Raw genomic sequence first — 27,501 nt, 5'->3', positions numbered from 1 at the left:
CTTGCCTAAAGAAGAATGCTTTTAGCAGGTGCCCAAAAAGAGTCTAGCAAAGGCATATGCTTTGTTGAAATTTCAGCCTTCACGACATAGGAAAACAGCCAAGAAAACAGCTATTTTCGTGGAGGCGGGTCAAGATATTAACTGATATGCATGAAATTTCATATGTAGCTATATAATCCCTAGTGTAGTAAGATAAGACCTTTGGAGCAGGCATTTTTTAAAATAAGATTTTTGTGAACCGCCCTTGTAGGGCAGTAATTGTTCCTTGATAATTTTTCACCCCCTCTCCTCCATGATGGCACCTGGGGCGACCTGCCGCCCCCCTCCCTTTCCTAGTCCCCTGTAAAAGACGCCTGCTTCTTGGGAGAAAAGTGATGACAAACCTAGACAGCATCTTAAAAAGCAGATACATCACTTTGCCGACAAAAATCTGTATAGTTAAAGCTATGGTTTTCCCAGTACAGTGGTGCCTCGCAAGACGAAAAGAATCCGTTCCGCGATTCTCTTCGTCTAGCGGTTTTTTCGTCTTGTGAAGCAAGCCCATTGACGGCTTAGCGGATTAGCGCTATTAGCAGCTTAGCGGCTTTTAGCAGCTTTTAGCGGCTTATCGGCTTAGCGGATAAGCGGCTTAGCGCCTTAGAAAAGGGGGGGGAGGGAAAAAAAGTCGGAAAAACTCGCAAGACATTTCGTCTTGCGAAGCAAGCCCATAGGGAAATTCGTTTTGCGAAGCGCCTCCAAAACGGAAAACCCTTTCGTCTAGCGGGTTTTTCGTCTTGCGAGGCATTCGTCTTGCGGGGCACCACTGTACAGTGGTACCTCGGATTAAGAACTTAATTCATTCTGGTGGTCTGTTCTTAACCTGAAACTGTTCTTAACCTGAGGTACCACTTTAGCTAATGGGGCCCACTGTACCGGTGCCGCGCAGTTCCTCTTTTTTTTTATATAAATATTTTTATTGGTTTTAAAATACAAAATTATAAAACATACCACACAGTTTATCACAAATACATTCTTATTGGATTTCCATCAGCACCTCTGATAATCCTCCATCTTAATCACTTCTTATGCATTTCCTAACTTAATATTGCCTTTACATCTCTTAACTTATCGTCTCTCCTTCTCCATTTTTACAATATTTCTAATTAGATAGATTAGATATATCTTTATTGTCATTGTCCCATGCAGGACAATGAAATTGCAAAACTACATAAAACTACATTAAAACTACATAACACTTCCACAAAACTACATAAAACTACTTAAAAACTACATAAAACTACATAAAAACTACATAAAACATTCAAAACCCCCTAAAAACTCTAAAAACCTATTTTAAAATACACTATACTGTAGAAACCCCTTATGCTGCATTTAGAACCAGAATTGAATTTGCATAGAAACTGTTAATAGAAACTAATAATAATATTATTCCTCACAGAACCTCTTGCAAACCTACAAACGTCATCTGTTCATCACAAATACTTTTCAAATAATCCATAAATTTACTCCAGTCTTCGGTAAATTTCTGGTCCCACCGGTTTCGGATCCTTCCCGTTAGTTTGTCAAGTTCCACATAGTCCATTAATTTCATTCTCCATTCTTCCATCGTTGGTAATTCTTCTTGCCTCCATTTTTGGGCCAATAGTATTCTTGCTGCTGTTACTGCATATAGAAAAAGCTTACATTCCTTTCTATTTATTTCATTTCCAACAATACCCAAGAGAAATGCTTCTGGTGATTCCTGTTCTCATTCTGAAGCAAAGTTCTTAACCAAAGGTACTATTTCTGGGTTAGCGGAGTCTGTAACCTGACGTGTCTGTAACCTGAAGCATCTGTAACCCGAGGTACCACTATAGTGATGTATGGAAGTGAGAGCTGGACCATAAAGAAGGCTGGTCGCCGAAGAATTGATGCTTTTGAATTATGGTGCTGGAGGAGACTCTTGAGAGTCCCATGGACTGCAAGAAGATCAAACCCATCCATTCTGAAGGAAATCAGCCCTGAGTGCTCACTGGAAGGATAGATCCTGAAGCTGAGGCTCTAGTACTTTGGCCACCTCATGAGAAGAGAAGACTCCCTGGAAAAGACCCTGATGTTGGGAAAGATGGAGGGCACAAGGAAAAGGGGATGACGGAGGACGAGATGGCTGGACAGTGTTCTCGAAGCTACCAACATGAGTTTGACCAAACTGTGGGAGGCAGTGGAAGACAGGAGTATAATAATAATAATAATAATAATAATTTATTATTTATACCCCGCCCATCTGGCTGAGTTTCCCCAGCCACTCTGGGCGGCTCCCAATCAGTGTTAAAAACAATACAGCATTACATATTAAAAACTTCCCTGAACAGGGCTGCCTTAAGATGTCTTCTGAATGTCAGGTAATTCTTTATCTCTTTGACATCTGATGGGAGGGCGTTCCACAGGTCGGGCGCCACTACCGAGAAGGCCCTCTGCCTGGTTCCCTGTAGCCTCACTTCTCGCAATGAGGGAACCGCCAGAAGGCCCTCGGCACTGGATCTCAGTGTCCGGGCTGAACGATGGGGGTGGAGATGCTCCTTCAGGTATACAGGACCGAGGCCGTTTAGGGCTTTAAAGGTCAGCACCAACACTTTGAATCGTGCTCGGAAACGTACTGGGAGCCAGTGCAGATCTCTCAGAACCGGTGTTATGTGGTCCCGGCGGCCACTCCCAGTCACCAGTCTAGCTGCCGCATTCTGGATTAATTGCAGTTTCCGGGTCACCTTCAAAGGTAGCCCCACGTAGAGCGCGTTGCAGTAGTCCAAGCGTGAGATAACCAGAGCATGCACCACTCTGGCGAGACAGTCCGCGGGGAGGTAGGGTCTTAGCCTGCGTACCAGGTGGAGCTGGTAGACAGCTGCCCTGGACACAGAATTAACCTGCGCCTCCATGGACAGCTGTGAGTCCAAAATGACTCCCAGGCTGCGCACCTGGTCCTTCAGGGGCACAGTTACCCCATTCAGGACCAGGGAATCCTCCACACCTGCCCGCCTCCTGTCCCCCAAAAACAGTACTTCTGTCTTGTCAGGATTCAACCTCAATCTGTTAGCCGCCATCCAACCTCCAACCGCCTCCAGGCACTCACACAGGACCTTCACCGCCTTCACTGGTTCTGATTTAAAGGAGAGGTAGAGCTGGGTGTCATCTGCATACTGATGAACACCCAGTCCAAACCCCCTGATGATCTCTCCCAGCGGCTTCATATAGATGTTAAAAAGCATGGGGGAGAGGACGGAACCCTGAGGTACCCCACAAGTGAGGGCCCAAGGGTCTGAACACTCATCCCCCACCACCACTTTCTGAACACGGCCCAGGAGGAAGGAGCGGAACCACTGTATAACAGTGCCCCCAGCTCCCAGCCCCTCTAGACGGTCCAGAAGGATGTTATGGTCGATGGTGTCAAAGGCCGCTGAGAGATCCAGCAGAACTAGGAAACAGCTCTCACCTTTGTCCCTAGCCCGCCGGAGATCATCAACCAGCGCGACCAAGGCAGTTTCAGTCCCATGGTGAGGCCTGAATCCCGATTGGAAGGGATCCAAATGGTCCGTTTCCTCCAGGCGTGCTTGGAGTTGTTCAGCAACCACCCGCTCAATCACCTTGCCCAAGAATGGAAGATTTGAGACTGGGCGATAGTTGGCCAAATTGGCCGGGTCTAAAGATGTTTTTTTAAGAAGCGGTTTAATGACCGCCTCTTTCAGCGGGTCTGGGAAGGCTCCCTCACAGAGGGAAGCATTCACCACCCCGCAAAGCCCATCGCCCAGCCCTTCCCGGCTCGCTTTTATCAGCCAGGATGGGCAAGGATCCAGAAGACAGGTGGTCGGTTTCACTCGTCCAAGCAGCCTGTCCACATCCTCGGAGGTAACAGATTGGAATTGATCCCATATAACAGGACCAGACAGAACTCTAGCACTCTCCCGCCCCGGCCCTGCTCCCACGGTGGAGTCTACTTCCTTCTGAATCTGAGCGATTTTATCTGCAAAAAACTTTGCAAAAGCATTGCAGGAGATCTTGGGGTCCCTACCAGGCCCCGGTGGTACAGGTGGTTCCGATAAACTGCGAACCACCTGAAAAAGTCTCCTGCTGCTGTTTTCTGCAGATGCAATGGAGGCGGCGAAGAAGGCCCTCTTCGCCGTCGCCATTGCCACTTGGTAGGCTCGACGTTGAGCTCTAACCCGTGTCCGGTCTGATTCAGAATGAGTTTTCCGCCACCGGCGCTCTAGCCGTCTCAACGATTGTTTCATCACCCTCAGCTCCGGGGAGAACCACGGGGCTGTTCGGGCTCCATGCAATCGGAGAGGGCGCTTCGGAGCCAGACAGTCAATAGCCCTGGTTAACTCCGCATTCCAGCGTGCCACCAGGGAATCAGCTGAAAGGCCATCAACTTGGGGTAAAGCATCCCCTACCACTCTCTGGAAGCCAATTGGATCCATTAAGTGGCGGGGGCGGACCATCCGAATCGGTCCCACCTCCCTGCGGAGGGGAAGGGTTGCGGAGAAGTCCAGTTGCACCAGGAAGTGATCTGACCATGGCACTTCTTTTGTTTCGCTTTTAGTTAATGTCAGATCACCAACATCCGTAGAGGTAAACACCAAGTCTAAGGCATGTCCGTGGCTATGAGTTGGGCCAGACTTATTCAGGGACAGCCCCATGGAGGCCATGCTTTCCACGAAGTCCCGAGCTGCCCCTTGTAAGGTCGTGTCGGCATGGATGTTAAAATCCCCCAGGACAACCAAGCTAGGTGTCTCCAGGAGCATATCCGCCACGACCTGAAGCAGCTCGGGCAGGGAATCCTTGGTGCAGCGGGGAGGTCGGTACACCAGTAGGAATCCTGTACTGCCCCTATTGCCCAACTTCCAGAACATGCACTCAGAAAACTGGGTCTTCCCAATAGGACGCCTGGTGCAGACTAATGACTTCCTAAAAATCACTGCAACCCCCCCTCCCCGCCCACATGACCTGGGTTGCTGTGCGTAAGAGAAACCTGGTGGGCAGGCAGCGGCAAGGACAGGCCCATCTGCCTCATCCAACCAGGTCTCTGTCACACATGCCAGGTCAAATCCTCCATCCACAATCAGATCGTGGATGGCAGTGGTTTTATTCATCATTGACCTGGCATTGCACAGCAACACTTTCAGGTCATGTGGGTTTCCCTTGCTGATTACTGTATCCTTCCGGTCAGGACCAGACCTGGAGGCAGGGATAGTCCTCAAACAACGACTAAACCTGCCTCCTCGGTAATGACATGGTCTGGTCTTAGCATAACTCCTCCTCCTGCCCGTGATCACTGAGATCGGGTGTCCCAATACATCTCCCCCTGTGGAACCTGCCCCACCCAATCTATTGGCTGAGGCCCACTCCCAGGCAGCCATGACCCTCCCCCTTAAAAGGCAAAATACAAACTATATAATAATTTAACAGAATAATAATAATAATAAAACAAAACAGAACAAAACAAAACAAAACAAGGAACAATAGTGCTGACTCAGTGCTTATCCCACCCCAAGCAAAAATAAAATCATGAAATAATATAATATTATAAAAAACAACAACCACCATTTAAAGTGCTGCAAATTAAAAGCGATTAAAACATTTAAAACCATTTTGTCCATTGCTGCCGGTAGCTGCTCAGGCCTCTTATGCTGTGGCAGTGAGTGCAGGCCCCGCCCCCTAGGCCGGATGGAGTTGGCAGGAGAGGGAGCGGTCCTCCCAACACTCACGCAAGCAGCAGCAGCAGTGTCCCGGAAGCCTCTCTCAGGCCTCTTATGCTGTGGGTGCGAGTGCAGGCCCCGCCCCCTAAGCCGGATGGAGTTGGCAGGAGAGGGAGCGGTCCTCCCAACACTCACGCAAGCAGCAGCAGCAGTGTCCCGGAAGCCTCTCTCAGGCCTCTTATGCTGTGGGTGCGAGTGCAGGCCCCGCCCCCTAAGCCGGATGGAGTTGGCAGGAGAGGGAGCGGTCCTCCCAACACTCACGCAAGCAGCAGCAGCCGTGTCCCGGAAGCCAGGAGTGCCTGGAGTGCTCTGGTTCATGGGGTCACAAAGAGTCAGACACGACTAAACGACTAAACAACAACAACAAGCCATGTATACCAAAACTCTGCTTGTGGACATTTGAACCATGTATCCTGACTTCTTAAAATAAAGCTTTCATGTTTCCTTGAGGTGGGAGCCCACGCACTGTTTCCAAGGGAGGGGGCCAGGAGACAATGTTTCCTCTTAAGTTAACACTCTCTGGCAGTGGCAGAGCATAAAATGCAACTGCCCAGGGCGGGCAGGGTGGTCCCCCGAGGGGGAAGAGCACAGAGGAAGCCCTCTGCATCTTGCCTTGCAAAGCAGCGTGTGCAGCGCACTCGCATGCCACAGCCCAGCAGAGGAGAAGGACTGCAACTGCTGCCAACTCTCCTCCTCTTCGCCCTGCAGGTTAGACCTGACCCAGCGACGGAGCTGCAGTTGGGAGCAAGGAAGCTGCCTAGCCAGCTCCCTCACGTGTGCAGCCCAGCAGAGAAGAGTTGCTGCAATGCTGCCAACGACTATCCCACACTCTGCCCCGGGTCAGGCTTGACCCGGGAGTGGATCTGCTGAGGCTGGGTGTGAGAAAGCTGCCTCGGCCATTCCCTTGCACACCAGAGCCAGGCTCCAATGATTGAGCCTGTCATGGGGGCACCCAGGACCGGGGGGGGGTCAGCACCTCCCACACTACACCACTGCTCTCTGGTTGTTTTTCTGCACAGGAAATCTCTGGATCAGAAAGGACAAATGTTGGCTTAGAATTTCAGTGTTTTTTAAATGAGCCACCCTACTTTCCAATCAAGGCTTCAGTGTTAGAATCCCAGATGAAAAAAGGAGCAGGATGTAGCCAATTCTTCTTTCGTGATGTCGGTTTCCTGTGAGATTGTGCCAAAATCTTCCTGTATAAAAGCCCATTTCAATCATCATTCAATTTCTTGTAAATACCCAAGTTCTGTCATCAATAATCCTGATGCGGTTTTGAGCCAAATACTCAAGGTATGCTTAAAATATCAAGGGGGGAGCCAGAAATGTGGTACATTATACATCTTCAGAAGAGTGCAATTATGTTAAACACCCCCCTTTATCTTTTAAAGCAGCATCTCTCGCTCACATACCACATAACCTTGTGTGACTCCCATCTTAGCGATGGCATTAAAATATCTTTTATACCCAAAATAACTGCTTTGACACTTAAAACTTCCCGGGTTTTCAAACAGACAGAGTAATAATCATCATCACTTGATGTCTCCTGAATGCAAAGCAGGGAGCTCTATGGCAGGCAACTCTTAACAATAGCTCCCTGTTTCAAAACCAAAATCCTATTCCCACCTAGGCCCTTAGAAATGACTCAGTCTTTCCTTTGTCCCAAGGCCAGTCAGAGATCTGGGGCTTGTTGGTCAGGATGAGTGTAAATATTTCAGCTACTGTCAAGAGTACCATATTGAAACCTACCAATCGAACTCTACACACACATGCTGCCCCCTTTGTCCTGCAGTCAGCTTGTCTGAAGCTGGCAGGGCAGGGCAGAGAGCCAGGAATCAGGAGCTGGGAGCCAGGAGGGGAGGGCAGCCAGAAAGGCAGCCAAGAGGGCAGGACCAGAGAGCAGTCAGGATCAGAGCGCCAACCAGGAGTCAAGAGCAAGGCTAGAAATGCAAGCCAGGCAACCTCAAGGGAGGTTCACCTGGATGCCATAGAATCACAGAATTGTTGAGTTGGAACATATACTGAGGGTCACCTAGTCCAGCTCCCCGAAATGTCATAAGTTCCTAGGAGACATCGTGAAAGTGCTGGCCGGCTCAGCATGAGGAGGGGGCCATTGGAGGACCTATTCATTGACAACCCCAGGGAGGTTGGTGTTATTATTTCCACTGTCCAGCATGGTGAAATTCTGTAACTTATGTTGTCATTAGATTATTGCATCCCATTCATTTCAATGCAAGGAAACACAAAGCAAATGGTGGGGGCATAATCAATTATGCATTGTTTCTGGACTGAAATAAACAACAGCAGATATCAGTTGTATTCACTGAACTGATTTTTGTTCCATACACAGGGCAAATAAACACCTCTGGCAATTTCTGTTCCTGTTTCCATCAGAATTCTCTGACATCATGAGCTAGGTGATTTGGCCAGGCCAAATCCACAACAGATTTTTATTTTTTAAAATTCTAAACTGCACTTCATCCAGACAGACCCCAGGGCTGTGTACACAAAGAACAATGGAGTAAAACCAGCATAAAGCTGCAGAAATTGGAGCAAGCTGCAGACAGATGCAGCCCCCTGAAAATGCCTGGTGAAGGAAGGGGGCTCACAGACCCAGTTTCACAGGACTTTCCATTCACCATCCAAGTGCACCTATTTGGCTTCAAACTATGCCTCTCAGTGATCCTAGTTCTTGACCCACACAAGGGATGTTAGGCCCAGGAGCAAATTAAAAGGGTGGGTTCCTGGGGTTTTTCTGGCTTTGCAGGATGCATAGCAGCCCGGGAGGCCAAGTTCTGTTTAAAACAAACATACAATCAAAGCCCAGCAGAAAAGACCCAGGACATGGGGGTCCCAGGCCACCTGCTACCAACATGGCTTCTGCACTTGAGCTGAAACCTTTTGTTCTGCCTCACTCCAGAATGATTGCTCTGGGTCAGCCATGGCAGTGCCTTACACCTCAGTGGACCCATCCATTTTCCCACCCCCAGAGCTTCTAAATCCCTGTGACAGTTTGAAAATCTTTCAGCTTTCAAGTTCCACCAGAAGGCAATAACTCAACTGCCATGCACCCCTCCTCCCAGATAAAAAAGATGTGTGAGCACCATGCAAAGAAGGAGGAGGGCATGTGCTGACATAGAGAGGCATCTGCTGTGGGGGAACTTGCATTGTTTGTTAATAATAATTTATAAAATCCAGATTGAGAAAACTGCTCATGGGTCTTTTAAAAATACATTTTGAGTGCAGTCATGAGCGAAGGAGGCAGCAACATTTCCCAGATCTTGCCAAATAATTCCTGCTCATCGTTGTTGGCAGGCAGACACTCTTGGTTGTCAGGAAGAGAGAAAGAAAAGGGGTAGGGGGACTGAAAGAACAGAGCCAGGCAGTTGGGATGAATTGAGCTTCATCTTTGGGAGAGGGAGGAAAATTATTTTAATATATGTTGTCATCCAAATGTTGGAGGGGCTGAGTTTGTTCTGAATCAATAGGTTGTTTGCCTTCCTGATTCTCATTTACAAATTGCCAATTACAGCCGCTGTTACCTGTCCGACATTGCATTTTTTTCTCCCTGGGAGATGCAATCTTTCAGCGCCTGCCTCTGTCGCTATAAAAGTGGGTCATGCATTCCACAAAGGTGTCAGTTATAAAAAACATTTTTAACGCTTGCCTAGCCATTCTTCAGGTTGCTCTTTTAGACTTCCAGTAAGGGAGTGACACAAGATAGAAACTCCAGCCCAATCCCAGTGTCTTAACGTTCCAGGTTCCATATGTCAGCATCATAGAATCATAGAGTTGTAGAGTTGGAAGGGACCCTGAGGGTCATCTAGTCCAACCTCCTGCAGTGCAGGAATATCAACTAATGGACAGATGGCCATCCAAACTCTGATTAAAAACCTCCAAGGAAGGAGAGTCCACTTCTTCCCAAGGGAGACCGTTCCACTGTCAAACAGCTCTTACTGCTAGAAAGTTCTTTCTGATGTTTAGTCAAAATTTCCTTTCTTGTAACTTGAAGCCATGGGTTGGAGTCCTATCCTCCAGAGCAGGAGAAAACAAGCTTGTTCCTTCTTCCATGGGACAGCCCTTGAGGTATTTGAAGATGGCTATCCTATCTCCTCTCAGGGTCCTCTCTTCCAGGCTAAGCATACCCAGCTCAGTGGCCAAGTAGATGCCTCTGGGAAGCCCACAAGCCTGTGCAATGGTCAAGCTGATGGGAGTTGCTGTCCTAAAAGTCTCCTCTCCTGCCTTAGGACCGTGTGTGTGTGTGCGCGCGTGTGTGCATGTGCACATAATTTATGTTATGGCGGTCAGCATATTGGATTACAGTATATTGGGTTGCAGTGCTGACTGTGCTTTGGGACAATAATCCAAGCAACAATGAAGAACATAAGAGCCAATGGCTCATCTAGTCCAGCATCATCCAGTTCTCACAGGGCCAGCCAGATGCCCCTGCAAAACCCATGAGCTGGACCCGAGCACACACACTCTCCTTACCTGTAGCTTCCAGCAACTGGTTTTTTGGAAGCATTGCTGCCTCCAGCTGTGGAGGCAGAGTATAGTCATCATGGGTGGCAGCCACCGATTGTTTCCGAGTCCTTAAAGCACACTGCCTGTCCCTCCAATGTCAGCATGCCATGTGCACATGCCCCACGACTTGTGTGCATGTTGTGAGCACACCCTGCAGTGTGCATGCATGGCCACTGGGGAATTTTGAGGGGGCCTGTCCCTGTTCCTTGAAATCCATCCTCCATGAATTTATCTTACCCTCTTTTAAAGCCATCCCAGTTGGAGGCCATCCCTGCCTCCTGGCAGAGCAAGTTCCATAGTTCAGCGATGCGTTGCATGGAGAAGTTCTTTTTTCCTTTTTTTACCTGTCCTGACAGGGAGCGTTCCATTAGAGAAGATTCCCACTTCAGCAAGTGAAGGGAACCATGCGAAGCAAACAGATCAAGGGCCTTCACGGGTGAACCCCAGAAGGCCAAGCCTGCCCATCCTAGGAGCCTTTTGCAGCTGGCGTCTGCCTCCTGTCTGTTCAGCATACATCACTCCTTCCCTACAGGAAAGGTGGATGCAATATCAGAGAAATGTTAGGAGTTTAACCGAGGCCAATGTCTCATCTGCCCAGCAGGCAGCTCACCTTTCTCTGCTCCAGCCACCCTCCTCAGCACAGCCGAGTCTCATCAGATCAAGGCATTTAGGGAGGTGGAAAGAGCCACCCATGCGAATTTGCCTTCCAGTGCACTTTCAGTCAATTTCCTGCTGCTGTAATTCCTTCCTTCCAGCCTCCTGCTTGGCCGAACACTTACCTGATTTCACCCTCACTTTTAACTGTCATTTAAAAAAAAAAAGAAATAATGATAGTAGAGATATCTTCATTTACCATAGTTTTCAGAAATAACAAAGAAACAATAAAACGAAGATCAATGAATGTATGAAGCAAATTATTGCAGTTGGAATAAAATGGACAGAACGTTCAGGACACTTTGCAGACTGTAATAAAATAGATTCTGCAAAGGGACATTTCAGAAGTCATATAGAGTCATAGAACTGTAGAGTTGGAAGGGACCACAAGGGTCATCTAGTCCAACCCCCTGCAATGCAGGAATTTCAACTAAAGTATCTTAACTAAAGATGGCCATCCAACCTTTGCCTAAGAACTTCCAAGGAAGGTGAGTCCACCACCTTCTGATGGAATCCATTCCCCTGCAAAACAGCTCTTACTGCCAGAAAGTTCTTTGTGAGTCAGATTCTTGTAACTTTTCTTGTACCTTGAAGACGTGTTGTTGAGGGCTGTGCAGTGCACTATTTTTATTTATAAATCATAGGAACAGAAACCATACAGCATCCAGATGGCCTCATTTCATAACCCTTGTGATGGGTTACATACTCAAGCAAGACAATGTCCCACATCCTCTCAAACCACCCAGCCCTAGAGGGACCTCATGCAGACTTCCAATGTTTGGCAATTTTGAGTCTGGCTGCAGCAGAGCTAGCAACCCTTTGTGAGCAAGGGAAAGTCGCTTTCAACAGCCTGGCAGGAGAGCTAATTCTGTCTGGGTCCAGGGTTAGAGATTGTTTTGTTATTGCATAGAGGTCCTTGGGTAGATACCTATTCTTGGATGCCTCACGTTTTTATCTTTCCAGTGTTTTGCCACTATAACCCTTGCTGCTGACGTTGCATACATAAATAGCCTAGTTTTGTTTTTGGGAATGCCTCACGTTGCCACCTTCCTCTCTTCCTTCAAATCCATTTTGAAAACATACCTTTTTCTGGATGCTTTCAGAGCAAAGCCCAGGTCACAAAGCACAGCGTAAGGCACCTATCCCTTTTCCTTTTAAAGTTAGCCCTTTATGCCAGACCATGAAAATGGAATCTTGTTTCGCACTTAGCTCAGTGGCAAAGCATCTGTTTTGGATACAGGAGGTTGCAGGTGCAATCCCCAAGCTCTCCAGGTGGGGCTGGGAAGGCACCTGGCCTGGAATCCTGGACAGCTGCTGCCAGTCAGTGCAGACAATACAGGGCAGAGCCTGACTTGGTGTGAGGCAGCTTTCTTTGCAGTGCTGGCTTTGGGGAAAGTGGTTCCCTCCACATGTGGTTGAGCTGCAGCTCCCATCATTTCTGGCCATTGACTATGCTGGCTAGGGCTGATGGGAGTTGTGGTCCAAGAGGAGGCCTGCAGGTTCTCCATCCCTGGTTTAATGAATGACCTGGGTTGTCACTCTAACCACTGCACTACATTGTCTTTTTTCAAACCACCTTCCCCTTTCTAGAATAAAGCACAATACCTTAACAGAAATGCATTGAGCAAATGATTTGCTGAGCTGACCTGTTCAGGACTGCCTTGCTTGTGTGTTGCTTCCTGGGCCACCACTAACCCTCCCCCCCTCACCCTGTGCTCATGTTTCTCCAGGAGAAGCAAGTGGACGAGCTCTCTGCAGTGAGGCAGACGTTGCAGGCAGACCTGGAGACCTCCATCCGCCGCATTGCGGACTTGCAGGTGGCTCTGGAAGAAGTGCAGTCGAGTGACGACAGTGATAGGGAGAGGTGAGTGTGCTGGCAGGACTGGGTCTCCGCCTCTCAAGCCAGCCTGCTGCTTCCCCCGCGCCCTTCCTCTTCAGACTCCAGGCTCCTGACAGGGCTGCCTGCGGGCACTTTCGACTGACACCATTCAAGAGGCCTGGTTGTCTGTGTGAAAAAAATCAAAACTTGTGAAATCAATATTTATTTATTTTTTTTTAAAAAAGTGCCTGGGGGTGGAGCCCCCAGTGCAGTGTGTGAAGAAAAGCCAGAAGGCACAGCCCCAGAGAGCCTTCCGAGGTCAAGGGGTGGGGTGGAGCAGAGCTGGCTGGAGTTGGGGCTTTGGAGCTGGGTGCTCTGGGTGGGTGCGCTTTCACATTTCAGTGCCCCTGTGAAGTAGTGCGGCTAGGAAATTGTTATGTACTGGGTTGAATAGGATCCAAACTGCAGCAGTCTGATTGGCCCTAGAACAATAGGATCCAAAAGGCAGCAGCCTGATTGGTCCTAGAACAATAGGATTCAGAATGCAGCAGTCTGATTGGTCCTAGAACAATGCAGCAGTATGATTGGTTGGCAGGAACTACCCAATCATGCTCCAGATAGAAGTGAATCCACAACCTGATTGGCTTACAGTAGAATTCCGGAATTAGCCAATCATGTGCAGCCCATTGTGTAAATAATGTATATAAAGCAGATACCTTGAGGGGACTTTCATTCATTCCTCCTCACCACTATGAGCTGAATAAAGAGCATGAAATCACTTTGCGACTCTGAGTATATTTCACTGGCGACGAAGGTGGGATCCCGCTGAGCTGACTGCCACACACAGCACCGCAGCACCGCCACCTGCCGCATCGCTGCCTCGCACCGTGTATCCAGGCTTCAGCTCCGGGACACAAGGAACTCAGAATGGCAACCAACAGCAGCTTTTCGCCGTTCAACCCAGCATCTGGAGACTGGGAAGCGTACGCCTCCCGTTTCACCTTCCTCCTAGAAGCCAAAGGGGTCACCGATGAAGAAGACGCCAAGAAGAGGGCAATATTCTTCAGCGTCTGCGGAGAGGAGACGTTTGAAATCGCCCGGGCTCTCCTTGCGCCTGAAGACGTCGCTACTGTTCCATACAAAACAATAATGGAACAGCTGAAGGGGCACTTTTCGCCGCAGCCCTCAGTGGTGGCTCGTCGAAATGCCTTCTATGCAAAGCGGCAAGCCCCTGGGGAAACCATAACTGGGTTTGTGACCTCTCTCCGCCAAGCCGCCCGGTTCTGCAACTTCTCAGAGCTGGAGAACATGCTTCGTGACCGCCTCGTCGGTAGCCTGAGGGATGAGAAGCTGCAACGACGCTTCTACGCTAAGAAGGACCTAACGTTCCAGGTCGCTCTGGAGGAGGCCCTGGCAACGGAAGCTGCCGAGAGGTCGACGCAAGAGGCACGGCCGAGCCAGCCATCCCAACCGAGGGTCCACCATGAAGACCTCACCGACGACTCAGGATCCGACAGGGAGGAGGTGCACCGAGTACAGCAGCGCACTCAAGCAGCCCACATACCACAGCTACCTTGACGAGAAGAAGGGAACTGCGCTAGCTGCGGAGAAAGTCACGAGAGGAGGACCTGCCGTTTCCGCAACGCAGAGTGCAGGCAGTGCAGAAAATCGGGACACATCGCCCGGGTGTGTCGGGCTCGGCCCACCCGACGCCAGGCATCAGATGACCAATCCAAGAGCCCCAGGTCCCGGGGCACCAAGGCAACTCGACTGAGCTCACAGACTTCCAGGTATACCAGTTGCCCCACCCCAACGTAGAGAAAATTTATGTTGACGTACAGATAGAGGGGGCCCCATGCCGCATGGAGCTTGACACGGGTTCAACTCTATCCATAATCTCGGCAAGGACCTTAAGGAAACTGTGTCCTACTGGGGGTCCCAAACTCAGGCCGGCCCCATTCACCCTCCGGGACTTCCAGAAACGTAAGGTCCCCACAATGGGGGTGGGGACCTTCAGGGTGCAATACCGAGGGCGGACGCGGCAACTGGAATTGCTGGTGGTCAAGGGCCCCTACATTAGCTTACTGGGATTGGCATGGTTTGGACCACTGGGGCTAGCCGTCACCGGGGTGAACCACACTAGCTTACAAGTGGATGTGGACGCCATATGCAAGGAATTTCCGGGGGTTTTTGATGGGAAATTGGGACAGTATACGGGCCCCCCCATTGCTCTACAGCTTGACCCCGCAGTACGACCGGTCAGGCTCAAGGCCCGCCGGGTCCCGTTCGCCCTGAAACCCCGTATAGACGAGGAATTGGACCGGCTTGTGGAGCAAGGAGTGCTGGAGCCGGTGCCTAATGCCCCCTGGGAAACCCCAATTGTCACACCCGTCAAGCCTAATGGTTCGGTCCGCATCTGCGCAGACTACAAATGTACCATAAACAAGGCCCTTACGGCCCATGCATACCCAGTGCCAGTGGTCAGCCATGTTCTTGCCACCCTGGCTGGGTCGAAAATTTTTGGCAAGCTGGACTTGGCCCAAGCATATCAACAGCTGCCAGTAGATGAGGCCACAGCAGAGGCACAGACGATTGTGACGCACAGAGGAGCATTCAGGGTAAAGCGGCTGCAATTCGGTATCAGCGTGGCACCAGGCATATTCCAGAATCTAATGGACTCTCTACTTAAAGGGATTCCTGGCGTCACCCCCTTCTTCGATGATGTGTTGATTGCCGGGCCCACACCAGAGGAGTTTGAGGACCGCCTCCGCACCGTTCTGCACCGTTTCCAGACGGCGGGTCTCAAGGTGAAGCGGAAAAAATGTCTACTAGGAGTGCCTCAGGTGGACTTTCTGGGATTTATGGTGGATGCAGAAGGGGTCCACCCGACTGGGAACAAGGTACGGGCCATTTGTGATGCCCCAGCGCCCAAGAACAAGACTGAACTTCAGGCCTTCTTGGGACTATTGAACTTTTACCATTCCTTCCTTCCCCACAAGGCGGCGGTAGCGGAGCCCATACACAGACTCCTGGACAAGCGGGCCCCTTGGGTGTGGGGCCAGCGCCAGGAGGCCACATTCCAGGCAGTCAAGGACTTGCTTGTCTCAAACTCAGTCTTGGCACACTTCGACGAGAGGCTGCCGGTGGTGCTAGCATGCGACGCCTCGCCCTATGGAATTGGCGCTGTCCTGGGACACCAACTCCCGGATGGAAGAGAGGTACCAGTGGCATACTTTTCCCAGACACTCAACGCAACCGAGCGAAACTACTCGCAAATCGACAAGGAGGGTCTGGCAATCGTGAAGGGAGTAAAAAAATTCCATGATTTCTTGTACGGGCGGCCCTTCACCGTGGTGACTGACCACAAGCCGTTGCTTGGCTTGTTTGCCCCTGAAAAGCAGACCCCCCAAGTGCTGTCTCCTCGCGTCCTCAGGTGGTCAATTTTCCTTGCCAGCTACCAGTATGCACTGATTCACCGTCCGGGGAAGGCGATGGGCCATGCGGACGCCCTCAGCAGGCTACCACTACCGGAAACAGGCCCCGACCCAGCACCTGCACAAGAGGTTATGAGCCTGGAGCTGCTTCCTGACCGCCCCATTCAGGCACAAGAAGTTGCACACCATTCCAAGAAAGATAGGGTCATCTCCCGGGTCCTGGACTGGGTGTGGAGGGGATGGCCCAGCAGCAGCCCCGGGCCAGAATTCGCCGGCTACACAACCCGCAAACATGAACTGTCGGCCCACAAGGGGTGCCTGTTATGGGGAAGCAGGGTCTTTGTTCCCCAGCCCCTCCACAAAAGGGTCCTCACAGCCCTACACGAGACACACCCAGGGGTAGTAAGAATGAAGGCCCTTGCCAGGAGTTATGTGTGGTGGCCAGGGATCGACGGAGAGATAGAGGCCTGGGTCAAACACTGCCAGGCCTGCCAAGAATCCCGCCCAGATCCCCCAAGGGCCCCAGTCCAGTCCTGGGAGTCCGCCCGAGCACCATGGTCACGACTGCATGTGGACTTCGCTGGCCCCTTTCAGGGGAAAACATTCTTCATAGTGGTGGACTCCTACACCAAATGGCTGGAAGTCGCACTGGTACCGTCCACTTCTACGTCCGCAGCCATCCGGGTACTACGCAGGCTGTTTGCAACCCACGGGCTCCCTGACACTCTCGTCTCAGACAACGGGACTGCATTTACGTCAGTAGAATTCCAAACCTTCACAACGCAGAACGCCATCCGCCACATCCGTTCGGCGCCATTCCACCCTGCCACCAATGGCCAAGCAGAACGCATGGTGCGGACCACCAAGGACACCCTTCGCCGTATGACACAAGGGGATTGGGAGTACCGCCTTGCCACATTCCTTCTAGCACAGCACAGCACCCCCAGCTCAACGACTGGCCGGAGCCCCGCTGAACTACTAATGGGTCGGCGCCTTGCAATCAGATTGGACCGCCTTCACCCCGATAGAGCTCAGGATGAGGCAGTGGTGGGGGAAGGCAAGAACCCCCAGACCTTCGAGGCTCAGGACCCAGTGTACGCAAAGAATTTTGGGGCAGGCCCAGCATGGGTACCCGCCACAGTCACCAGGGTCACTGGCCCCGTGTCATATGAGGTGCTAACGGATGGGGGGCAATGCTGGCGCCGCCACTGCGACCAGATACGGCGACGATTCCCAGGAGAAAACCAGGAGGAGGAAAGGGCAGAGGAGTCCCAAGGGAACAGAGGGGCAGTGAGGCCCATAGAGCACGAGGGGCCAGCAGGAGAGGCAGAAGCAGTAAATACAGAGAGGACCTGCGAGGCCGAAAGGACACTGGAACCAGAACCACGACTGAGTGAGCCGGTTGCGCCAGACCAAACAGCCCCATCACAGCCAGCATCCTTGGAACACGAGCCAGAACCTGAACCCCGGACCAGGGAACACCCCAGGCCGCAACGCACACGTAGGCCGCCGGCGTACCTCGAGGACTATGAATGCGACCTCCCGGGCAGGACTGGAACTTAGAGGGGTACTGGGTTGAATAGGATCCAAACTGCAGCAGTCTGATTGGCCCTAGAACAATAGGATCCAAAAGGCAGCAGCCTGATTGGTCCTAGAACAATAGGATTCAGAATGCAGCAGTCTGATTGGTCCTAGAACAATGCAGCAGTATGATTGGTTGGCAGGAACTACCCAATCATGCTCCAGATAGAAGTGAATCCACAACCTGATTGGCTTACAGTAGAATTCCGGAATTAGCTAATCATGTGCAGCCCATTGTGTAAATAATGTATATAAAGCAGATACCTTGAGGGGACTTTCATTCATTCCTCCTCACCACTATGAGCTGAATAAGGAGCATGAAATCACTTTGCGACTCTGAGTATATTTCAGAAATGGTGGCTGTGGCACATACTGTCTGGCCAGCTGTGTGTGGAAAGGCCCAAAACTCAGCAGGAGGCTATCTGCTTGGCCTGCAGAAGGCTCCCAGCCCAATCCCCGATGAAGAGTCTTGCAGGGACTGGACTAGGTGACCCTGGGCGTTCCCTTCCAGCTGTACGATTATGTGATGCCTGAAAACCTGGAGAACCATTGTCAGTCAATGCAGACAGCACTGATCTGTCTCAGCAGAAGGCAGATTCCTATGGTGTGTTGTGTGCAGATACACATCCATACAGCTTCCATCTTTTAGGACAGGGGTTTCCTTTTAGAGCTTCCCCGCTGCCTGATCTAACTTGAGCATGGAACAAACCACACTCCATGAAATGATGCATTGCATGGAGAGAGTGGAAGAAAAGGTTTTTCCCCTGGTCACACTGGAACTCATGGATGTTATTGTTGTTGTTGTCCTGCCTTTTTCCCTGGCAGACTCAAGTCAGCTTACAGATAAAATAGGAACAGCTAAAAACAAAGGCAGTGTGTGTGGGGATCACTTAAAAACAATTAAACATTAATAGAATTTAAACTACACACACACACACACACACACACACACAGAGTTATCCAGTGTAGCTAAATATTGGTAGAGTCCCTCATGCTGTGCATAGCTAAACTATGGAACTCTCTGGCACAGGAGGCAGTGATGGCCATAAAGTTAAATGGCTTTAAGAGAGGATTGGACTAATTCATGGTGAAGGGGGCTGCCAATGGCCATGCTCTGCATCTACAGTTGAAGGCAGTGATGCTGCTGCAAAGCAGTTTCTAGACACCACAGGAAAGGAGAGGGCTTCCTATGATGGGCATCTGGCTGGCCCCTGAGAGAACAGGATGCTGGACTAGATGGGCCATTGGCCTGATCCAGGAGGCTTTTCTTGTGGCTTTTTGAGTGTATGGCCATGCAAGTTCTCTCAGTGAGGTTTCCCCTCCTAATTTGTCAAAGGCCAGAGCAGAGCAGCTCCTTGAGTCTCTGCTGAAAACCTTTCATCTTTGTGGCAGCATCACGTGATGGACTCACTTTGCAGAGGGATGACTCAGTGCACGAGGTGGAGAGAAACCAGTCTGGAGCCAGTGCATTTCCATGTTTCCTCCTGGTGGATGGGAACTCGACCTTTAGTGTTTGACTCTGGGGTGAGGGTATTGGGCAGGAAAGGGAACTGGTCCCAGGAGCTGAAAACAACAAAAGAACCTTAAAAAAGCAAAACAAAAGTAGCGAGAGCAACTTGGCCTCAATCTGATGCCTCCTGGGGTTCCACCTTGCATAATCAGGAGCCGTGAGGTTGAGACATGCTGCATCGAGTCCACCTGAAGCTGCTCCTGCCCCCTGAAGGTCATAGATGTGCAAAGTTAGATGAGACTATGAAACTCACTGCCACAAGACATGTTCCTGGCCTTTGGCTAAGGTAGTTTTAAAAAAGGGTTAGAGTAATCCATGGCAGGTAGAGCGGGAATGAAGATGGGTCAATTCTCATGTTAATGTGAACCTGCCTGATTCCTGGTCTCTGAAACTGTGTGTGAACCAAAATGAAGCCATCTTTCTGTGTGAACTGACCTGTACAAACAGGCCATAAGGCATTGCTGGAAATCTCAGGGAGAAAGAAGAGGCTTGTGATGATCTCATCGCAACCTGTAGTGGGCGGGTGAGATGATGCTGAAATCTAAACTGTCCCAGCCATGCTCATAGCAAGAACTTTCTACAAACCACCCAGACAAACAGATTCAGTGCCCAGGGGCAGTGGCGTAGCGTGGGGGGTGCAGGGGGGGCCGGCCGCACCGGGCGCAACATCTGGGGGTTAGGGAAATCCATGGGTTAGGGGGCGCAAATCCATGGGTTAGGAGGTGCAAATCCATGGGTTAGGGGGCGCAAATTACTTGCCTTGCCCCGGGTGCTGATAACCCACGCTACGCCACTGCCCAGAGGCAAGCTAAACCAGAGGGCTAATTCCTTCACTGATACACCATCATACACTGATACACTGATACACAGGTTGAACTGTGGAATACACCAATTTTGGGGGGATGCAGAAGGATTATTGAGGGAAGCCTGAAGGAGGGGGCAATGCCCCTCATCTTGTAGCTAAGACACTTTTTGTAGAATTTAAATTACAGTAGTACCTCGGGTTACATACGCTTCAGGTTACATACGCTTCAGGTTACAGACTCCGTGTCAGGGAACTGCCATCAGGGCCAGAGGGAGAGAGCGGGCTCCAGAGGGATTCCAGAGCCAGGTGTGGCACCGGTTTACGCATGAGCAACCCCTAGAACCATTACACTCCGCTAACCCAGAAATAGTACCTCGGGTTAAGAACTTTGCTTCAGGATGAGAACAGAAATCATGCAGTAGCGGTGCGGCAGCAGCGGGAGGCCCCATTAGCTAAAGTGGTGCTTCAGGTTAAGAACAGTTTCAGGTTAAGTATGGACCTCCAGAACGAATTAAGTACTTAACCTGAGGTACCACTGTATCTGAATTTTGTGCAGTTTCCCCACAAGGTATTATGTATAAAATGCATATATTTATTAAAATATCACACAAACATGCACTATTGTGAGATTTGTTTGAAGAAATGTGTGTATTGGGAAAAGTGCAAAGTAAAATGCCGACAAATTTTCATGAGGCCTTAAAAAAAGGCAGATGGAATGTGGAAACCTGGCAAAGTGACCTTAATATTGGAAAAAAAGTGAAACGAAGACTGAACTTGACAGATTTGTCACGCACCCCAGGGAGGGCTGTCCAGTTGTTATTAGCAACTCCTGCAACTAAGCTGGTGCCAAATGTCTTGCTCTGCATTCCTTTGAACCACATCAGCAAGACTGAGAGGAGGTCTTGTCATTTGGGCAGCTCAGGACCTCCAGACACCCTACCGGGGCTTGTGCCCCAGGGAGGTCACCGGTGCTAACACAGCAGTTTGATTTCAACCCCAGAGGCTCAGTCCATTGTCTCTCAAGTCAGACAGATATAACAACAGTATATTAGCTCCTTTGCAAGGTAAGAGAATACTTTGGCAAACACGAGCCCAGAGCCAAGTCAAGCTGAGCCTTGCAAGTGGCCGGCTGAGGAGCTCTCCTCAGCCGGCGAGAATTTATGGATGGAGGCCACTGCGTAAGCGATTTGGCTTGCAGCTGCCATAATTAACGGACCTATTCAGAAGCGTATGCCTTGGCATGGTTTCTGAGCAGCCAGGCTTCAAAGGAAAAGCATTTTGTTTTGTGTGTCTCCCCCTCTCACTCCTAGTTTGGTTGTGGTTTTTCCCTCTCTCTCCCTCTCTCATTAGCAGTTGGGTGCTTTCTTCTCTGTCAAATAAAATGCATAAAATGAATGACATGAAGTGAAGGCAAACATGGCAGCAGGGGCCACTCACAATGTAAACTTTCTGAGAGCAGCCAAACTATTCCGACCCTGCCCAGGAGCAGCCAGCAAATTCCTCTCACGTAGGCCTGCCTTGCTCAAAGTTGGGCTCTGCTTCCCCTGCACGCTTGGAGGGATGCTGAGCCATCCTCCAGGAGCCCAACCCAGAACATCTTTGCTATCTCAGCTTTTCCAGGGGTTGGTGGAGTTACAGCACCAGAGGGGCTCCTCCCAATGTTGCTGGACTGCCGTTCCCATCGTCTGTGGCAGTTGGCCATGTTCACTGAAGCTGATGGGAGTTGTAGTTCAGCAACATCTGGAGGCCTCAAGGTTCCCTGCCTGTGGGTGATAGCAGGTTGCAGGGAAAGGGCACCACAAAGGGATCACATGCTCCATTTCCCATGCTCTGTTGGCCTCTGTAAAATAACTTTTCACCATTCCCTGGTGCTAATGGAAAACAGTTCACTAACTGAAATGCATCTATCTTTTGGAATGCACATCATACTGAAAATAGTATACAAATCTTCATTATATAAGGGAGATTGCTTGCAAAATGTGTATGTTAGGAGAATTCTGTACTAAAATGCTGGTGAATTTTGCACTTTGGACTGTGTAAATGTGGCAAACTGAAATTAATATTAGGAAAATGAGAAGCTGAGGGAAACTGAAATTGACACATTCACTCATCTGCAGCTGTGTCTTTCTTTTACCACAAATTAAAGGTAAAGGTACCCCTGCCCGTATGGGCCAGTCTTGACAGACTCTGGGGTTGTGCGCCCATCTCACTTAAGAGGCCAGGGGCCAGCGCTGTCCAGAGACACTTCCGGGTCACGTGGCCAGCATGACATCGCTGCTCTGGCGAGCCAGAGTCGCACACGGAAACGCCGTTTACCTTCCCGCTGGTAAGCGGTCCCTATTTATCTATTTGCACCCGGAGGTGCTTTCGAACTGCTAGGTTGGCAGGCGCTGGGACCGAGCAGCGGGAGCGCACCCCGCCGCAGGGATTCGAACCGCCGACCTTTCGATCGGCAAGTCCTAGGCGCTGAGGCTTTAACCCACAGCGCCACCTGCGTCCCCCTCACCACAAATTAGGGATGCGTATATATGGTGTCGTGTTTAGAGTGTCGGACAAGGACCGTCTATTGCAAGGGTAGGCAACCTAAGGCCCAGGGGCCGGATGCGGCCCAATCACCATCTCAATCCGGCCCACGGATGGTCTTGGAATCAGCATGTTTTTACATGAGTAGAATTTGTCCTTTTATTTAAAATGCATCTCTGAGTTATTTCTGGGGCATAGGAATTCGTTCATATTTTTTTTCCAAAATATAGTCTGGCCCCCCACAAGGTCTGAGGGACAGTGGACCGGCCCACGGCTGAAAACGGTTGCTGACTCCTGGTCTATTGCAACCCTAATCCTGGGGTTGGTTAGCAAAGCAAAAAGTGTTACTGTTGTAAAGTTCTGTGGAAAGGTCTAGGAGAGCCAATGTTAGACTAGGACCTGGGAGACCCAGGTTCAAATCCCCTCTCGGCCGTGAAGCTCACTGGGTGACCTTGGGCCCATCACAGCCTCTCTCAGCCTAACCTACCTCACGGGGTGGTTGTGAGGATGAAATGAGGGTATGCCACCTTGAGCTCCTTGGAGGAAAGGTGGGATGTTTGCGTGTGTGTGTGTGTGTGTCTGTGTATTTGCATGTTTGTGTGCAAATAAAGGTACCACAGGGATCCTTTGCTTTATGATAAGATTTTCCTAAATAAAAACAATCACTTAGACTCCCCCACAGGTTTTTTAAAAAGTGAAGGTTCTTTGCTCCCACCCTTTCCTTAAAGGAAGATCCTTCTGAACATTTCCTCCGGCAAAAGGGCTGCCGGGGGCAAGTGCATGTCTCTGTTTCAGGGGAGTCTGCTGCAGAAGGGATGGACAGATATTAGTCCTCACTGGGAAGAGTGACTGATCCCTGTCTTTCTCTCCTCTCTCCCTTGTAGTGTTCAGACGGCTCGAGAATCGCTCAGCTCAAGAGGAGACACGTAAGTGAACTCCAATGGGAAATGCCTGATTCAAGCTTACATGGGACTAGAGGATAAAACACATTGATTAACAACTGCAAAAAGTACACTCATTGAACAGCAGCCAAAATATGGGGGGGGGGTGAGAGAGATGGGCCATGTCCTTCCATTTGTTTCCAATCAATTTTTCAGATTTATCCCCTTTTACGTTTGCTGAGCCCACATTGATATTCCCAAATGCTATGCCTCTTAACATACAGCAGATATTAACAGCTTCTTCAATCTCTGCCCTCCTGCCTCTGCAAATAAATGGGAGTTTCTATTGTCTCAGTAGGTTCAGTAGTGGGATAGTCTTCAGGTTTTTAGAACCAGCTTGATTTTTCAATGGGTCATAAAGAAGGAGGAGATACCTCAAAGGTTCATGAGAAGTTGAGCTGATAGACTATGCTGAAATGGCAAAGCTGATTGGTAAACTCAGAAACCAAGAGGACAAAAACTTTTAAAAGAATTGGAAAAAATTATAACATATCTAGGAGACCACTGCAAGCAAATGGAAACAACTAGCAGGATTTTAATCTACTTGTAATGTAACAGATACTATTGATAATTTGGATTGAAATAAAATATAGAGTATGGAATAATATGCAGTTGTAAATGTTGATAATGTTAATGGAAACTGTTAACAGAGAAATCTGAGAGCTCCCTTGGACAAAAAAAAGGACACCAGCCAGGAATACCAGAGCAAAACAGCAGCCAGTAGGCTTGGTCTTTATAGAAGACTGTGGTGCCAGGACTCCCACCTGCCACCAGGGGGAACAAGATGGAAGCCCTGAACAAAAGAGCCCCCAAACTTTTATTAGCTGCTAATCCCCATGTTACACCCCCCCCAACTACATCACTCATACATCATGGTTATATCATGAAAGGGGAGGTCTGGTGGCAGTAATTTGAGCATCCTGGACCCTACCCCATGGTTCTCCTTGCCCTCCACCAAACACCCATCAATGTAGCAAAAGAGATATTTACATTTCCCTGTTTCCCAGCCAAGTTAATCACACCCTTTTGTCTTCATCTGGGTTTGTTATTTCTGGAATGGCTACCTGTCTGGCACTCAGGTATCAGGATGCCAGGAATTATCACTCAGGCAGAGGGGCTGCTGAGTAGCTGAGCTCACATGTCTATAGGAATTTCTGAAGTTTTCCCAGTGAGCCAGTACATAGATACATTTATCAGCGAATTGTTACATTTGGTATCGTGCAGCAGAGGCCCTTTGAAAGTGTGATGGGGTGTTTTGTGGGGACAATTCACAAAAGTCACAAAAGCAATTGTGCTGGTTTTGGTAGTGGGCTGCATGTGCATGTATAACCCCCCCCCCAACCTATACATACCGTAAATTCCTGCAACAATAATAGGACCCATGGAGGGGGTGGGGGGAAGTTGTGAGATTCAGGGTAATCTCTATATATGGATATGCATTTGGATTGTTATAACTGTCCATGTAGAAGAGAAAACAAAGTTGGGATATATGTGGTGCAGTTGAGCATTCAGCGTAGGCAGATGCCTTAGGCAGAGTCAGGCTATTGGCCTGTGTATCTCAGTGTTGCCTACATGGACTGGCAGCAGCTCTCGAGGGTTTCAGGCAGGAGATGTCTTTGGGAATGGAAGCAGTGACTTTCTGCATGCAGGACAGGGACTCTCCATTGAACTATTCCCCACCCCCCCCATTCCCAACAATGCAGATTTTACATCCACAAAGTGATTGGTGCAAGAACCACTTTTCTGTCCTATCTGTAAAAAGCCCTGTCTGTAAAAAGGCCCCCATAATTTGGCTTGGTTCAGACATAACATCTCCACTTTGCACTTGAAGGGAAGAGATTTCAAGCTTCACTTTCTGGTTTATAGCAAACTATACTTTGTTGTTATAGCCAGGGTGGAAGGGATGTGTCTCCAGCCCACAGCCTGCCCAAGTTCATCTACAGTTGCAATTAAAATTATTCCACCCCCATTGCAAATCAGGTTTATTATCAAAATTTACAGAATTTCAGCAGTTGGCAGTGAGCAAATCAAACAAAAGCAATTGAAATATCTGAACACAACAGATGCTTCAAATGGTTTCCCCAAATTCAGCTGAAAATGCAACTTTAACTGGTTTCTCCACTCTCACTATTCATCAACCCCCTGAATAGAATCCCTCACAACAGCACAAATACAACAGGTGTTGTCTCAGGCACACCTGATGCAACTGATCAAGGGCTTGAGACAACATAAACAATAATTGCATTACCTATCAATAATCATATATGGAAAAATCATATGAATATGTTATGCAAGACCACAAATGTTCAAAGCAAATGCACTTGCAAAGCACAGGAGCTGATTGTGCATAATTGTTGTGACCGTGGAAATAAATATTTGCAGTTTTCTTAAACAGCTTCTTGATTCTTAGATTCTTTCAAATTTGTTATGAACTTCCATTTGTGCCATCTCACCCTTCTTCCAGGCAATTCAGGGTGGCGTGCATGCACTGCCCCACAACCCATGGTGGCTACAGCTGATGGGAGTTGTAGTCAAAAAAACACCCAGAGGGCATCGGGTGGGCAAAGGCCTCTCTCCTTGCCCATTTAGCCCCACAACAACCCTTCTGTGTTCTTCCGCTTACAGCGAGAGTCAGCTGAGTCTGGGGTCAACCATGAGCTTGAACTTGGAACCTGAAGAAAGCGTCAAATCGTGGTCCAGTTTGGCATCGGCATGGTCCTCTCCATCCAGGCAAACCGTGGACAGCCGTGGTACCCAGAGCCTGAGGTGAGACTCATTCTTAAGTGTACGAAAAGGGGTGTCTTCTGAGCAATGCAACAGGTTTGTAGAAACTAGGGCTGTGCATGTCCACCTCCATTCCCTGGATCCAATTCAGATCAGCCCCAACTTGAGACAATCCAGACCTGACCTGACTCCTCCGACTGGAGCGTGATCTGGAAAATGGAGGCCATGTGAGCTTGCTGCATTTTGAGACGTTACCTTCCCTTCCCCCAAACACACTAATTAGGGAGATTCTAGCCCTGAATTGTAATCTAGATCTGTCAGTGAGCAAACCCCAGCTCCCCTCCTCCCCTTAGTGTTCACCTTATATAGTACTGTAATTAAAAGTTGCAACACTTTATGTGTGATCTTTTTAACTTGAGAGAGATTTTTTTTTTTAGTTGCTGAGGAGTCAGTCCTCTGGTGTGCTGAGCAGGGCAACGGGGGCTGTGTAAATTCTGGCAATGCTATCCAGCCCCTCCCTCTGATACAAAGGGTGGACCTTCTCTCTGTGGGTTGGACCTGGCAACCATCCCTTCCACCCTGGCTAGCATAGAGGGGAGGGGTAGAGCCTCCAAAATCAGGGCCAATGTGCTGCTGGATCCCAGATCCTGGGAGCTGCTGCTGTGCTCTGGCCCTACCTCTGTCTGACCCATTGTGTGAACTCAATTGTATTTCATCTGATCCATCTACTGCAGTTATTAAGTTTGCAGATGATACTACCATAGTGGGTCTAATTACAGGTGGAGATGAATCAGTGTATGGGGGGAGGTTCAAAAAGTATCTACATGGTGCCTAAAGAATAACTTGCACCTAAATATTAGCAAAACAAATGAGATGGTGTTGGACTTTCGGAGGAAGAGAGGGGAACTAGCCCCGTTGTATATCCGGGGGAGGGGGGGTTGTGTGGAGAGAGTCCATTTAAATTCCTGGGAGTTTACCTTAGTGAAGACATCACTTGGAAAAACAATATAACTCAGGTTGTTAGGAAGGCCCAACAGAGGCTCCAATTCCTCAGGGTCTTGCGAAAGAACAATGTAAACAACAACTGATGACCTCCTTCTACTGGTCCACAATAGAAAGTGTCCTCTCATATTGTATCACAGTGTGGTACGTTGGCTTGACAGCCACGGACAGAAAGTCTTTACAGAGGGTGGTGAACACAGCACATGGGCTGTCCCCTGAGCCCGCTAGATGATATCACAAGGGATAGATGCCTTA

General features: G+C 49.4%; 1 protein-coding gene across 1 annotated transcript in view; it reads left to right on the top strand.

The window, feature by feature from the left end:
- The window catches only part of MYO18B (myosin XVIIIB), a 303,099-nt gene that overhangs the window by 239,564 nt on the left and 36,034 nt on the right, over positions 1-27,501 (top strand). Inside the window, exons 41-43 of the mRNA XM_079957728.1 lie at positions 12,638-12,771; positions 23,464-23,505; positions 26,146-26,286. Coding sequence (XP_079813854.1) covers positions 12,638-12,771; positions 23,464-23,505; positions 26,146-26,286 — 317 coding nt within the window. The remainder of the gene's footprint in view (positions 1-12,637; positions 12,772-23,463; positions 23,506-26,145; positions 26,287-27,501) is intronic.

The sequence above is a fragment of the Podarcis cretensis genome (assembly GCF_951804945.1).
Source record: "Podarcis cretensis genome assembly, chromosome: 16".
Classification (NCBI taxonomy): Eukaryota; Metazoa; Chordata; class Lepidosauria; order Squamata; family Lacertidae; genus Podarcis; species Podarcis cretensis.
This window is presented reverse-complemented; position numbering and strand designations above follow the sequence as displayed.